This window comes from Tripterygium wilfordii, chromosome 14, assembly GCF_013401445.1.
Source record: "Tripterygium wilfordii isolate XIE 37 chromosome 14, ASM1340144v1, whole genome shotgun sequence".
Classification (NCBI taxonomy): Eukaryota; Viridiplantae; Streptophyta; class Magnoliopsida; order Celastrales; family Celastraceae; genus Tripterygium; species Tripterygium wilfordii.
In genome coordinates this window covers 923,398-940,128 of record NC_052245.1, presented here as the reverse complement: position 1 = coordinate 940,128, position 16,731 = coordinate 923,398, and the positions used below count along the sequence as shown (strand labels likewise).

The window sequence follows — 16,731 nt, the reverse complement described above, 5'->3', positions numbered from 1 at the left end:
AGTCAGATAAGACAAACCAATAACAAATCGAAAATCTATAAATTGATCAACGTCACTATCAGGTGCCAAACACGAACTTTGACAAATAAGGCTTTTACCAATCCGCTCTGAAATAATCTTCATTTTGAAGATTATTTTCTACAGCGATAAAACTAGCGGTATGAGAACGTTACCGCTAGCTTAATTAAGTCGTTTGGTGAAGCGTTGTCCCAAAGCGGGACCGCTAGATGTTAAGCTCTCCTCAACGCTTCACCAAACACAATTGTTTCTTTGTGCAGAGATTCTATGTATACGGGCCTAACCGTCTGAGTTTAAATTGATATTATAGGGAAGTGAGATAAATAACGGGGCCATTATGAAGAAGTTTTGGGAGTTACGAAGGAAACCTCAAAGCTCATATTGCTCGTGGATTGAGAACGGGAGTTGAACTCTATGAATCTAATCTCCCGTTGCCATTGTTCCTCACTGGCTCAGTGATAGAGCGATCGGCTATTAACTGACTGATTGTAGATTCAAATCCTATCTGGAGAGATTTGATTCCGTCCATTCGATTATAAAAAATTCGTAGAAACCGAACCAATTGATTGGTCAATTATATTAAAAAAAAATTTTACTAAGAATTGAAGGATTGATCATTGAAATTCATGTCAAACAACCGACACCGTTGTCCGTTTACACGCCTGCATTATAGTAAGTTTCATACTTCTACCACGGCCAAGAGGACCTCTTATTTTTATGGACCTATCTGGGCCGAGCCGTCAAGCAATGGTAAGCGACTTTAACAATAGCCACTCATATGGGCTTTAGCCCAAAAGACTGTAGAAAGTAGAAACCTAATCGTACGAATACGGATAGGCCCAAAATTAAAAAAAGAACAAAAGGGCAAAAGTTGAAGTAGGTCACAAGCATTCGAAGTCCTTGTAGATTGTAGACTAAAGAGAGCAGAGACGACCCTCTGCAAGTCAAAAGCCTTATTTCTCTTTCGAGGTCCAGATCAATCGCTTGTCTAACATTATCAACCGATTCCAAATCCACAGAGGTAAGACTTCTCACCTGTTCTGTTATTCTGTAATTATCTGTAATTCTGGCTTTGATATTGTCTACACTGTTATGCGTTTCTTCTCTCCATAAAAATTTGTACGATTGATTGGTCTAATTATCCTGCTCGTGCTTTTTATCTTGCATAGTTTATGTCTTAGTGTATGATTGGGTTATGGTGTGATTAGTCTCTGAGAGACTGTAAGGAAAGGTAAGAAACAAAATTTATCAGTGAATTGATTGTTAAGACAGACTAACCTAGATATTTTGCAGTCGGGGTCTTGGTGATTGCTAATCGTAAAAATTTTTAAGGTTCAAAGTCCTTTTCTTTTTCGATTTTCTTGGTAACTAAAGCTTTTGAGTGTATAAATTTTGATCAGAATTGGGGGGTCAAACTATTGTGATTGTGGTTGTGTCCCTCTTCCTTTTGAGGTACTAATCTTAATCGGTGATATACTGACATTGTTCAGTGGGACTTACAGCTGTGGTTAATGTTATTGGTTTTGGTCAGAACTCAGAATTGGGACTCGGACTATTATTGTGGTCGTGTTCCTCTTCCTTTTGAGGTGCTAACTTAATCGGTGATATACTGACATTGTTCAGTGGGACTTATGGCTGTGGTCAATGTTGTTTATTTTTATATGCTGCTGATGAATGCCATTATTAATATATGCATGATGTGCATGTGTACATCTATGTCTGTGAAGTCAACACATATCCGCACATGCTGGCAGCTTGGCACAGACACAGCATGTGCCACATATTGGCTTGGACGGTTCTCTGTAAATTTGTTATGCAAATCTACTGAGGGAGTCCTGTCTTGATGGTGCAGTTTCTTGACAATTCTCATTAGTGGTTTAGTACTTGGTAATTCTAATTGTTCGAAAATGTGATTTGAGCCAATGGTGATGAATGTCGATGCTTATAAGACATTGATGAAATTCTCTTAAAAACAATTGTTTCTATATAACATTCTCATTGTTGTAATTATTTGAACTCAAGTATTTAGTTGTCTTACATGTTTCTACGAGAGTATCACTTGTGCTATGAAGGAAAAGTTGAAAAGTGATTTCTCCAATTCGAAACCGTCCCAAATAACCATCTTGGAGCTTTTATTTCGAGAATTAAAAAATACCATAATATGTTGAGCATATTTTCCTTTTTAGTGGTTACTCGATGTGCATAATAATTTTTTGTTGGTACCTGGTTAGTTATTAGTTCTCATTACATGATGCAACTGTTGACAACCATGTATCCTAAGCTTTCCATCTGGATCAAAATAATGCTAGAAAGGGTTCTTTGAAGTTCCGGTTATTTAAGTTTTTGATACAGCTGTTTCCTCGATCTTTGTAATAGTAAGTACGTTGTTGGTTTTTATTTGGCATGTATATTGAGTTTTTGTTTGTATATCTGGACTGAAAGCACACCGGTTAAAAACCTCAAAGTTAATTCTTCCAAGATAAATGAAACCATTCATCAAAAAAGATAAATGGGAAACTGAATGCAATTAATCTCAAATAAGGTTTTTATGTGTTTCTTGCATTGTCATGGGAACAATTATGGAATTTTCTCACTGAATAATGCTTATATTTTTTCTCATTGATGCTTGCTTGTAAGTTGTAACTTGAGGCATGGTTGCAGTGAGAAGTTTCTCTGGATTCGAAAATGGATTGGGGAAAGAGACCTAGCAAGTTTCTAGCAAACAAAAACAGCAAAATTTACATGGACCTCAAAGACATCATACGGGAAAACGCACTTCCTTTCCTTCCTGCGAAATGTCTATTCCGTTGCACTTCGGTTTGTCGAGAGTGGCAGCTCCTGATCAGGACACCTTTCTTTGTCCACCAGCAGTCAAATTCTTTCCATGACTTCTCGGGTTTCTTTTGTCAATCCCAATCTAGCTCAGCAGCATTTTTCATTCCCCTGGATCCAATGGCCTATGGTGTTCCAGACCCCTCTTTGAAATTTTTGCCCGAACCAGTGGACATCAGGTATTCTTCAAATGGTCTACTTTGCTGCCAGGGTCGTACGGGTTACAAAGCCTACTACATCTGCAATCCTGTTACCCGGAAGTGGAAGATGCTTCCCAAACATACTTCTGACCATGGGTCTGACCCTGCTGTTGTTCTCATCTTTGAACCATCATTGCTGAACTTTGTGGCCGAGTACAAGCTGGTTTGCGCTTTTCCATCTGAGCTAGATGGATATGAGTTTGAGATTTATTCTTCTGCAGATGGATCTTGGAGAGTCTCTGGTGAGATTTTGTTCGGTACAAGAAAGATCCAGCCCAGATCTGGTGTTCATGTGGGCGACATTGTTTATTGGCGGTGCGGCTATAATATTATTGCTTTTGATCTTAAGATGGAGCGATCATCACTCCTCTATGGCAGTGGTGGGGCTCTGGCTGCAATGAATGGGAAGCTTTGTTCGGCTTCCACACGTGGTCAAGTACTAGTTATTAATGTGCTCTCCAATGCCTACACTAATACAATGCAAATGCACAGCGAAGTGAGGACCTGGGAAGAGAGACATAGAATACAGTTGGATAATTCAGGGATCATTGCAGTTCCAAACTATGATCCACAACATGAAAATAATGGTGTGGTTTTCATATCATTAAATGGCGTGGTAGTGATGCGATCTAATGAGTCTCTTTATACCCATGACTTGAAGACTAAAAGCACAGCTCGTGTGGCCGGAGAAGTTGCTGCCAATGCAAGGGTTTTTCCGTACGTGAATAGCCTTGTGGAGATATAGTTGGTACCCCTTTCTCATATATATATATTTTCCTCAGCCACAATGCTTTCTTTCCTAGCTATATAAGTTTGATACAATCTTGGTAATATCTTATTACTTTTTATTTCGGCTTTATAGGTTGTGTTGATTCAGGTTTTGCTGTTGGCATGCTCGATAGCTTACAGCTTACGTATTAGATATTCTACATATAGACTCTTTGGACATTTAGTGAAGAATGGTATTCTAGCATAATGTGGATAATTGAAGTGGCTGTTATTTGATATTTCTGTGAGACTGTCAGTAGCTATTACTTATTAAGTAGTTTTCTTTTTGAATGAGCGTGGTTTGTAATAACTTTTTCTTTTCCAACTTCGCAAGTTGCCTGCAGTTTAGGTTGAATTTATTCACTAGTGAATTTCAGCATTAGTGGCGAACTGGTTTGTTTTCAGATTGAAATTTTGCTAAGCAAAGGTTGAGCGTTAGCCGTGTGAATATAATAAAATCAAAACTAATATGCACGGCGAGGCAACCAAACTGGGCCACAGCCCCCCAGCGGGGATTCATTGACTGAAAACTAAAAAGTGAAAAGCGATCCACTATAGAGCCTAAGCTAGCCCAGGCCTCAAAGCGAGTTGAAGGGCTTTCTCCCTCAATCAACCTGCAAAAAGGCCCAGGCCTGGTAATCCCAAGTTCCCAATGCGTGATGCGTCGACGTGTATCTTTGTATCCAATAGTTCAGGAGGCAGGAGCATGAAGGCATGCTCAAAAAAATCAACCGTCGGATTCAATCTGCGAGGGCAAAGAAGCCTCTTCTCAGATCGGATGAGACATGACTGGAGCTCTCATCACTTCAACCCGGCAAAACCGTACTAGATTATTTCCTACCACGTTCTCTACCGACACTGCAGAGCTATAAATAAAGTGGCAACCAATAATTCCGTGACAAGTAGGATCACAAAGCACTAAATAGGTGAAACGCTGACTTGATTCGAGGATAAGAAGAAGACCACACCTATAAGATACTCCATCCACAAAGCGTTTTACAAAGCCATTTAAAAATTAAAAACAACTCGGACAAATCAAAACTAAACAAAGGTTTGAGTTTCTTTTTCCCTCCAATTCAGTTCTCTTTAGAAAACAGACCCCCCGCAAGCAGGAGATGAGCGGTAAAAACCCCTTCATAACTGCCATTTGAATATTACAAAGAGTAACGGCTAAGGAGGAAAGGGCAGGGGCAGCAGAAAAAAAAAAGAAAGACTAACGACATTTTGAACTGAAAAAGAAGATACAGTTTCTTTACCTACACCTTGTCCAAAAAGATCATCCAAAATCACTACCAGACTACCAACCAACCTACCTAAAAACACGTTCCCTTTTTTCCAGGCTTGAAGAAGTTCTCCCGCTTAGATCACTGACAAAGATTCAATGATGTTTCTTGGAAGAATTTGGATTTCCACCATCATCATCTTCATCATCATCAACATCATCATCCTCCTCATCACTCTCATCATCTCTCTTTCTCTTTCGCTGTGAGGAAGAGGAGGGCAGGACCATCACTTCATCGTCATCCTCAACATCTTCCTCTTCAACTTCTTCTTCTTCATTACCTGGTTCCATGTCACTGCCACCAGCATCATGAACTTCAGATTGCCCTACTGGTTGAACCAGGTAACCTGCCCCATTGTCTTCGTCCTGCAATGTAAGAAATTCTCTGATTAGTCTACCAGAAAGTGGGCCATATAGTTTGCAGGAGTAATAAAATAACAGTATGGCATCTACTCGGAACACATAATTAAGCCCAAAAAACTCCAAGAAATTAAACAAACTTTTAAAAACAGAATAAATCATCGGCCAAATGCCTAACAGCTACTGGAACAATAAAACACCAAATGGTAGTAATTACCTTGCAAGAAAATATCATGACAGCAGACAAACAAACACTCATTACAACACCCCCCACACCCCTGGGGAAATACTACCAAAGATGAAATCCAGAACAAAAAAAAATAAAAAACCTAAAACAATTGAGAATTGACCACAATCAAATATTCAAATCTTCCATTTTTTTTTTCTTTTTTTTTGGACTTCTAGAATCCAAAGAGACAAATGAATGATCAGGAACCAAAATCAATAACTGCTACAACAATCAAGTCATAAAATATATGGCACTTAATGATCAAAGGTCAAAAATTTCCACATCAACCGGCAACCTTAAAACTTTTAAGATACTCTACAATCCAATTTAAAAACAAATCATGAAAGCAGAACTGGAAAGCTGACCAGCAACCTGCATGCCTACCAATTTGGTACTGATATTCATATGTATCATGCAATTTGTACTTCTTTTTATCATATATAGCAAGACACAAAAGTTCAAGAGAAAGAAAGAAAAAAGATAGATTCAAGAACAAAAGGAAAACATCAGATATTAAGTGTCAAAAACCCAAAGTCCCAAACACACTGATCAAGCTCAAAATGCAGCATCTATGAAAAATATGGAAAGTGAAAGTGTCAATCAGAAGGGGGAAAAAGTGTGGACAAGTAATTAACAGAATATGCACCAAAATCCAACAATATTTCTAAAACACTTAACAAGAAGATATATACAATTTGCATCCTTTTTTTCTATCAAAACTTTAGCTTAAAGAAACAAAAAGAAATTCACATGACAAACATAAGAACTGAAGAGTTTTAAAATAATTTTATCCTCACCAACCACAGAAAAAGTGTTGATGACACATAACCAAAAAATTAGATAATAATATGTTACTTTTGAAGAAATAAAACCCATAAATGCAGCCTGTATGTACCCTTTCACCCTGTAAACTATGATAGTGCCTTTAAATTAGTACATATTACCGTTCCGGTATGATATGCACCCCTTCATAAAACAATTTGTCTCTTCCAAATATACTGCCGTTGGCAAGCCAATGGAAAAACCAGCACTCATCAATAGCAGGCTCATAGATAAAAATTGAGCAAACACAAGACATTAGAGCATATAAATGACGCAGAAACTGCTAGTAAAAATTAAGACACAAATATCCAAAGCGTCACCTGCAACCAACTAGTGAGGACCAACAAGATTAATGGCCTTCATCTTGCCCTTCCAATGACAAATCATGTATGTCCAACAGTATGCAAACTATGGGTTTAACTTAACCAATAACTTAAAAGGTTCGGTAAGATTAACAATAAAAGACAAACCACAATTATGCCAAAAAACAATAAACCATAAAGAACCGGAAGAGCAATAAATCAATATCAGTATGTCAGCTGTGTTAAAGAGAATCTCACCTCCTCTTCACCATCTTCTTCATCTTCAAAAACACCATCATCATCGACCCCCTGCTCTTCCTCTCCAATCTCCCCGTTATCATCCTCATACACATCATCTTCCCCTTGCTCATGGCCATCAATCTCCCCTTCCGTGCTAGTCAACCGCCCTGTACTCCTTGGTTCCCCGAAATCACCCTCCTCATTATCCACCTCTTCCTCTTCATCCTCCCCGTCATCATCTTCATCCCCGTCATCATCCTCATCTTCAACCCCATCTTCATTGTCGCTGTCATCAATCTCATGAACCTCAACTACATCTTCATCATCCCCATCCCCCTCCTCGTCGATCTCCTCCCCAGAATAATCTTCATCCCCATCTGCCTCCTCATCCTCATCACTCCTGTCCACAGCTGCAACATGGAATCCATTTGCCTGATGGCTGGCTCCATTACTCCGTCTTGCCGTCTCTGTCTCCTCTTCATCTGCATCGCTCTCTTCATCATCATCTACATCAACAATCCCATCAACACCTTCTCTGCGGCCGTTAATCATCCTGTACGGCCTATCTTCTCCATCAATCTCACCACTGCCAGGATCATCCTCATCGTCCTCGTCCTCTTCCTCCTCATCTTCATCATCCGATTCCGGCCTTTCATTCTCCTCCGCATCCATTTTGTCCAAATATTTCAAGGATTTAATCAACCCGAAAACCCTAGATCGGTAATCCTTTACTCTTGTAACCGGGCACTCGTAAAGATCGAGTGAAACAAGCCTTAACTGTGCGAGGGGAGCGAGATCTTCAATATACTGGATGCGATTATTGGAGAGGTCAAGATCACGAAGAGACTCTAGACCAGCCTCAACCAGGAATTCAAGTCCACCAGCGATGCGATTGTCAGAAAGAATGAGTTTCTGTAGGTTCCGGAGCCGAGGGAACTGCTCGAGCGACGAGACCCCGATGTTAGCGATGGAGAAGTGTTGAAGGTTCTGGAATCTCTCGAAAAAGCTCGGTGGAGGCAACCGGCCCTGTGCACACTTCACTGCACCATCCAAAGTCAGGCTTCGCGCGGCGGCATGGTCTGTTTGGCCGTCAAGCGCTGCCTCCACGGCCCTCTCCCAGATCTCATCCATCAATACAAAACCTATATATACTTGTGCGTTTAATGGATAAACCGATTCAACTCATGCAGCCCGAGGTTCTTAATTTGTGCTCTACCAAACACAGGACTGTACTAATTTCATGGCAAACGTCGAAGTCAGAAAACTAAACCCTAACCCTAGATTTGGCGATCGAAAGCAGACTTTGAATGGCTTAAAACCCTAATTTTCCAGAAGTATGTACGCTTTCTCTCTCTAAATTATTATATAATTAAAGTCCTACTCTTTCTCAGTTTCTCTCGCTGCGATAAGTTTTGACAGGGCGGATAGGGATGAACCTGAAAAGCAAGCTGCTTGGCGGTTCGTGCCTAAGTAATCTAGGGGGGCGTAGTGGTGATAATTTGGGCCGTTAGATTCTGCAGTTTTTGATCGATGACGTGGAAAGACGGACGGTCTAGATGGGTGGTAGGTGTGTTTTGTTTCAGAGGAATATACCATTGTAGTTTCAAACAATCACGTAGATGCCAAATAAATATCGTCCGCCGAAGCTTCTCCACACAAACCCCTCTCGGTTTTCACTCGTCAAATTCCCAGTCACGGCGGTTCAAAATCCAAACATGCAAATTCAGCCGAATCAGGAAACCATATTTCGTCGACCGATGGAACTCGCCGGGAAAAGTGTGCTCTTGATTGCAGCCACGGCAATCTCTGAATCTGAACTTGCATATGCCATGGCTTTTTTCATTCCTGTTGAGTAAAAGGAGAAACATTAGACGAGAGAGTAGGTAAATGAACATGATCAGCCGATCGAACTGTAAATTTCCCATTTACAGGAGCCCAAACCAATCGATCATCAGTAGACCAACTCCCAATTGGAATTTTCATGATGTTCTGTTCTCCACTATGTTTTGAATTGGGCTATTGAGATTAGGAGATTGACGATCTGGATTTCGAATAGGCAGGAACTCTGGTTGGTTTGGCACCCAAGGTTGGGTCCAGACCAGGACAGAGATCGACTCCAAAGAGATTGATCGCCAAGAGCCATCTTCCAAGCAAGTTTTTGACGCCAGAACTCTATTGAAAAGCTCCATCTGTCGAGTGCCAGGACCACCATAGTGCTTAGGTTTACGAAGGTCATCCCAAGCCCTCAAATAAAGATTATGTGATTTATCATTATCAAAGCCCCCACCAGAAATCTCCTATCCATCTGCTTCCAAACCTTTTTTGGTAAAATAAAGGATGACATGGTGTATGAAGGAATAACAGCTGCGACATGCTTTATGATGCCGTCCTTCCATGTTTAAAGGCAGCTATCTTACCAGAATCTCTTTCAAGAGAGCCTCCGATTTCGAATGATGCCGTCCTTCCATGTTTAAAGGCAACCCTGAATGTTTAGGAGAACTTTCTTTATACTTCAAAACCTCTCTAATGTTGAATAGAGTGTTAGAAGAGTCAAAGATTTTATTGAATAGAGTGTTAGAAGATTTACCTAAGATTTAGTTATGGAGTCAAAGATTTATGTTGAATAGAGTGTTAGAAGATTTATCCAAGATTTAGTTAGGGAGTCAAAGATTTACCCAAGATTTACTTCTTTTTCTTGTGTTTAAGAGATATGTACATGTTATATATACCTCCGATTGAGAGAAGAATAATATTGTAAAATTCACTCTCCTAAAATTAAGTTGGTATCGGAGCAGGTTCTCTTAACATACTACCTCACCATCACCGTAGCTACTAGGGGCCGACTGCTCCAACCAGGTCTGACTATCCGACAGAAGCCGATTGCTTCTTCCATAACAGGTGCCGATTGCACCATTGAACCAGAATCTCATCCAGAAATTACAAACAACTCATGACTGAATCCGGTGCTCTTATAGTTCCACCTGTGGTGACGCCAACTCAAGAACCAACCTCTATTCCTTATGGGATCAAACTGAATGGCTCAAATTTCACTCTTTGGTCTTAGGTGGTTACTATGTTCGTTGCTGGACGGGGAAAGATGGAATATCTCAAAGGTACGACCTCGAAACCTACTGTTAGTGACTCTACATATAACAAGTGGATGATGGAGGATGCTACTGTAAAAGGCTGGCTTATTGGCTCTATGGAGGCCGATATAATGAATCTTTTTATTCGTTTACCCACTGCGAATGATGTTTGGGATGCTATGTCTCAAACATATTTTGAGGGTGTTGATAGATCTATTTTGTATGATCTGTCTCGAAAAGCTATGGCAACTAAGCAGGCAGGGCGACCTGTGGCTGCATACTATTCCAATCTTAAGGTTATTTGGCAGGAGCTTGATCATTGTCGTCCAATTACCTTTACTCAGCCAGATGTGATTAAGACTCGAATGGCTGAAATTGATGAAGATCGAGTCTATTCTTTTTTGGCTGGGCTTGATGATATATATGATTATGTTCGAGGAGATATTCTTCGTACTAATCCTCTACCTGGACCTGATAATGCTTTCTCAACTGTGAGACGTGAAGAACTTCGTCGGAATACAATGATGTCTTCAGAAGTTCCTCAGATGGCTATGGCAGTTCGAAAATATGGAACTCCAACAAGTTCTTTGTCACTTTCAGTACCTACTGGTGGTAAATGTACTCATTGCGGCAGCACCAAACATACTGTAGATACTTGCTTCAAAAAGCATGGATATCCCGAGTGGTGGCAGGCTCACAAAGAGCGATTACAGGCTCGAAAAGGTGGTAAAGTTGTGCTATGCACCTCACTGTCTCCCGTAACTGTTTCATCCTCATCTACAGTCCCAGTGGCACCGACTCCTTCTTCAATGGATACCATGGATTCCACTACCCCAGTTGATATCACTCACTCTGTGGTAGATCCTACTCTTCTCCAACAGTCAGGTAGTGTTGGTCTAGCCCTTCTTGCAACAAATTCTGAAAAAGATCCCGGTTGGATTCTTGACTCTGGTGCGACTAATCATATGACCTTTGATGCGTCCTTATTACATGATACTTGTTTACCAAATTGCTCTACTGTCACCAATGCCAATGGTGTCTCATATCCGGTTACGGGCGCTGGAAGGGTTAACTTAACTCCTTCATTATCCTTGGAGCACACTTTATTGATTCCTGCTCTTTCCAATAATCTTTTATCTGTGCCACAAGTTACTACACATTAGTATTAATATATCCTACTTTTTGTTTCCTTCAGGATCTCTGCAGCGGGGAGATAATTGGGCGTGGTACTAAGAGAGAGGGATTATATTATGTGGAAGATGTCAATATGGGACGATCTCTATCAGCAAAAGGGTCATCTCGGGCATCAGAAGATCAGATTCGGTTATGGCATCATCGTTTGGGTCATGTCTCCTTTGGTTGCTTGAAATATTTATTTCCTACTTTATTTTCTACATGTGAACCTTCCAATTTTCAGTGTGATACATGTGCTTTGGCCAATAGTCATCGTGCTACTTATTCTGATAGTTCTAATAACAGAGTTGTGCCTTTTGCGTTGGTTCATTCGGATGTTTGGGGACCTGCCCCTGTTACTACTTCTACTGGCTTTAGATGGTTTGTATTATTTATTGATGATTGCACTCGTATGACTTGGCTTTACCTTATGCGTCATAAGAGTGATGTGGCTGCTTGCTTCCGCACGTTTCATACCATGATCAAAACACAATTCTCTGCTAATTTACAAGTTCTTCGATCTGATAATGGTGGTGAATTTGTAAATCAGGAGTTACAAGCTTATTTTCAGACTCATGGAATTTTGCATGAAACCACTTGTCCTTATACACCACAACAGAATGGTGTTGCTGAGCGTCGAAACAGACAAATTTTGGAGATTACACGTGCTGCCCTTATTGGAGCCCACATGGCACCACGTTTTTGGGAAGAAGTTGTTACCACAGCTGTATATCTTTTGAATAGGGTACCCACTCGAGTTCTACAATTTCAGACACCACTTGATAAATTGGCATCCTATGTAACACTGCCATCCCACCTCACACTTCCTCCCCGGGTGTTTAGTTGCGTTGTGTTTGTACATTTACAGAAACATCTCCGCACGAAACTTGATCCTTGTGCCCTCAAGTGTGTATTTGTCGGTTATCATCCTTCACAAAAGGGTTACCGGTGTTTTCATCCTCCTACAAGTAAGTTCTATGTTACTATGGATGTCACCTTTTCTGAACATGAAATGTTTTTTTCTTCACCCAATTCCACGCTTCCGGGCCCGAGTGGTGATACTGTTGCTGAAGCTCCGAATTGGATGGAGTTGTTTCCTGATCCACTGTGTGTTGAAGTTCCTAATTCTAAAATTCCCGATACTGTTGCTGAAGCTCCCTCTCTCTCATCTTCGCTAGTACCCACTCCCGATACTCCTCGTACAGATCCTCCTGAGGTAAGCATTGAGTCTGATGTTAATACTAACAATATTTGTGATAATACTTGTGTCTCGATTGAAACTGGCAGATACGTACTCCCACCAAGAAGTACTCGTGGTGTACCACCAGATAGATTTTCACCAGAGGTTGTGCGAAAAGTGAAATATCCTATTGCTCAGTATGCATCCACTCACCGACTGTCAAAGGAATGCCGAAGCTTTGTCAGTAATATGACTGCCATAGATATTCCTACTAAAGTGCAAGAGGCGTTGTTGGATCCAAAATGGGCAAGTGCAATGACTGAGGAGATGACAACACTTGAGAAAAATCAAACTTGGGAATTGGTGGAGTTGCCGAAAGGAAAAAAAGCTGTTGGTTGTAGGTAGGTGTACACCGTCAAGTGCAAGCCTGACGGTTCGGTTGATAGGTATAAAGCTAGGCTTGTGGCTAAAGGATTCACCCAGACGTATGGGGTTGATTATCAGGAAACGTTTGCTCCTGTTGCAAAAATTAATACGGTTCGAGTCCTAATATCCCTAACTGCAAATTTTGATTGGCCTCTACAACAATATGATGTAAAAAATGTTTTTTTACATGATGACCTACAAGAAGAAGTTTATATGTCTCTGCCCCCGGGATATGAAGCTCCAGGTGATCAAAGTGTCGTGTGTAAACTGAAGAAAGCCTTATATGGGTTGAAACAATCTCCTCGAGCTTGGTTTGGTCGATTCCGACTTGCTATGAGAAGATTCGGCTATAAGCAAAGTGATGCAGATCACACTTTATTTTTGAAAAGAGTTGGTGATAAATTAACAGCTCTCATTATTTATGTTGACGACATGGTAGTGACAGACAATGATTCTGAAGAAATGCGTAAACTGAGAGACTATTTGTCAACTGAATTTGATATGAAGGATTTGGGAGGATTAAAATATTTTTTGGGCATTGAAGTTGTTCGTTCTGAGCAAGACATATTTTTTTCCCAACAAAAGTATGTGCTTGACTTATTAACAGAAACTGGTATGCTTGGATGTCAGCCAATTGGATCTCCTATGGAACAAAATCATGGATTGGAAGAGTCTTCGAATGAAACTTCAATAGACAAATTACGATATCAAAGGTTAGTTGGGCGTTTAATCTATTTGTCTCATACGAGGCCAGATATTGCATATGTGGTCAGTGTTGTGAGTAGATTTATGCACAATCCTGGTAAACAACGTATGGATGCAGTTATTAGAATTCTGAGATATTTAAAATCTGCACCGGGAAAAGGCTTACTCTTTTCTAAGAATGGGCATGCAGACGTATGGGGCTATACCGACTCAGATTGGGCAGGTAAAGGAGATCGAAGAAGATCAACCACCGGGTATTTAACTTTTGTTGGAGGAAATCTGGTTACTTGGAGAAGTAAAAGGCAAAAAGTTGTCTCATTGTCTAGTGCAGAAGCCGAATACAGAGCAATGGTGAAAGGTATTTGTGAGTTGTTATGGCTCAAACGGCTTATGGGGGAGCTGAGTTTGTCCATTAAAAGACCAATGAAATTGTATTGTGATAATCAGTCAGCAATTAAAATTGTTGAGAACCCAGTGCAACATAATCGGACTAAACATGTGGAAATTGATAAGAATTTCGTGTATGAAAAGCTAGAAGAAAAAAAATTGAAGTTCCGTATATGAAGACTAAAGATCAGTTGGCTGATGTGTTAACCAAAGCAGTGTCAAATTCAGTGTTTGCTGATTCACTTGTCAAGCTGGGCATGTACGATGTCTATGCACCACCTTGAGGGGGAGTGTTGAATAGAGTGTTAGAAGAGTCAAAGATTTTATTGAATAGAGTGTTAGAAGATTTACCCAAGATTTAGTTAGGGAGTCAAAGATTTATGTTGAATAGAGTGTTAGAAGATTTATCCAAGATTTAGTTAGGGAGTCAAAGATTTACCCAAGATTTACTTCTTTTTCTTGTGTTTAAGAGATATGTACATGTTATATATACCTCCGATTGAGAGAAGAATAATATTGTAAAATTCATTCTCCTAAAATTAAGTTCTAATTGCTTGCTTGACTCTGACTTGGGAATTTTTGGTAAAGAAAAGTGAGTATTTCTCCCATTGATCTCCTGTCCAGACCAGTCTTGATATTTATCCAAACAAGCTTTCATAGCAGAAACTAACTTCTAAGACTTCCTTGGCCATGTCAAGTTTTACTCACCAAGCTCGCTCCTTTATGCTTGGGAATTAGAGCAACATCAGTATGATTCTGCTGCTTCAAAAGCTTGAAAAAAGTTTGCGCCATTGCCGCTATATCGATCAGCATGGATAATGCTTGTAAAACAAGGCTATTTAGACCACAGGTCCTGACCGGGGGCTTGTTGGAGCCTATACTGTGAGAGCTTTTGTAGTTGTAACCAAAATACGATTGGTCGACTCGCCAGTCTCCAAACACATGGACTCCAGCCGAATACATTTAAGCAAGTGCACAAAGGTTTAAGGCCCTTGGCCATCAACCTTGAAGACATGTGCTCAAGCCTAATATCCTTTATTTATTTTGTAGGTCCATCAAGATCAGGGTCCATAGACCATCAACCGCTCATATCATGTGTCATACAATCTAACATTCCTCAAACGTCGTTGCAACTTACGTCATGCCTCTTGTCCACAACAAGAGGCATCACACCAACTTACAAACTGACATTTCTCATCATAGTCTCACAACCGCTCAACATAGCACCAATCATCAACCCGTTAGGCGTCATTCCAACTTGTGCTTGTCCCATCTATTTTAACTGTTGGACGTGTAGGGAATTTACATTCGTTTTTAAAATTAATGGATATCTCCCTTGTCATATCATCAATCATCAATCAATCATCAATTTATATATATAAAATGGAGGCCTCAAGGATACTTCCCCTTGAATTGTGGAGAATAGCAAAGAGAGGGGTAAAAAGCTACCCCTTAATTGTGGGAAAATCATCAATGCTAATAATAAAGACCCACCAAATATTAAATAAACATAATATTAAATATGTTAATTATGAGAAAATCAATGCTAATAATTGTGGAAAAGTATTACAAAATGCTGAAGTACTTTAGAAGCTGTCACATTTGCTTCTGTATAGCTCAAACTTTTGTTACATGTAATAAAATAAAATAAAAGTTGTGTCAATAAACGTTTTCAATCATCACGTCTTTTCCACCTCATGTGATCAATCATATGTTACAATTCAATAATGTCATGTTATATATAGCAGTGTTATTATCTTGCTACTAAATGTACTCGCACTATAATTAAAATCTTTGTGAAGTGTATTGCACTTCAAACTTAACCACTTTTAGAAACCTTTTAGTCGCATGAATATATGGGGACACATATTTTCGCTCTGTTGACGCTACTGAGTACTCAGGTTTAGAATGAGATTCATGATCTGTCAATTTACTATTTTGCATAGAATGTTGTCCATACACATGTTCTTGATAATCTTTGCCACTTTGGAGAAAAAAGCAACACAAACAAGAATTGCTAAACTCTTAACATATTTTTTCCTTATGCATCAAATTTCTTGCTCCCTTTTAGAAAATTATTTCTTAGAATATTAAGAAAAATGTATTGTAGTTATTTGTTCATCTCACAATTATCTCTATTTTCTACAATTCAAACTCTGTTGTTCATTATGATAACAAAACATCGAAAAATTGTCAAAAATCTTTATTTTCTAATTATGTGCCGCGCTTCGCACGGGCACGCAACTAGTTTGTGATATATTGAGGGTTAAAATGGGCACAACATTTAGAGTGTGTTTGGATTGAGGGATTTGGGGGGAAGGGAAGGGAAGGGAAGAGAAGAGAGGGGAGGGGGAGAGAAAGGAAGAGAGCAGAAGAGAGGGGAAGGGAGAATATTTTTCCCTCTTCCATGTTTGGATAGATAAAAAAGAAAGAAAAGAAAATCTGTTTAATTTACTAATTTATCCTTATTTTTATGTTAAAATATTATGTACAAGGGTAAAATAGATATTTAACTTACAAATGACTTAATTAGTAATCTCTTCCCTCCAAATGACTCCATTTTGGAGAGAAAGAGTTTTAACAAAAATTCAACGAAATCTTCCTCCCAAATCTCCTCAAATCCCTCCCCTTAAGTTTTAATAAACTATCCAAACAAAGAATTATCTCCCTTCTAAATCCCTCAATCCAAACACACTTTTAGTCAAATCCCTCAATCCAAAC

The 16,731-nt window shown here is 39.6% G+C and overlaps 2 protein-coding genes across 3 annotated transcripts; one reads left to right on the top strand and one right to left on the bottom strand.

The window, feature by feature from the left end:
• The first annotated feature begins 903 nt into the window (after window positions 1-903).
• Window positions 904-4,173, top strand: LOC120015486. 2 transcript variants are annotated; one of them, XM_038867939.1, is made up of 3 exons: window positions 904-1,039; window positions 2,680-3,798; window positions 3,913-4,173. In XM_038867939.1, the coding sequence occupies exon 2, from the start codon at window positions 2,704-2,706 to the stop codon at window positions 3,793-3,795; it is 1,092 nt and encodes a 363-aa protein (XP_038723867.1). In that variant the 5' UTR covers window positions 904-1,039; window positions 2,680-2,703; the 3' UTR covers window positions 3,796-3,798; window positions 3,913-4,173. The 2 variants fall into 2 exon arrangements, with proteins under 2 accessions (XP_038723867.1, XP_038723866.1); XM_038867938.1 differs by having other exon boundaries at window positions 2,680-4,173.
• A 608-nt stretch (window positions 4,174-4,781) lies between these two features.
• On the bottom strand, window positions 4,782-9,541 carry LOC120015171 (acidic leucine-rich nuclear phosphoprotein 32-related protein-like). Its single transcript, XM_038867408.1, has 2 exons — window positions 7,072-9,541; window positions 4,782-5,466 (listed from the first exon to the last, which is right to left on the bottom strand). The coding sequence occupies exons 1-2, from the start codon at window positions 8,182-8,184 to the stop codon at window positions 5,197-5,199; spliced, it is 1,383 nt and encodes a 460-aa protein (XP_038723336.1). The 5' UTR covers window positions 8,185-9,541; the 3' UTR covers window positions 4,782-5,196.
• Window positions 9,542-16,731: the final 7,190 nt, after the last annotated feature.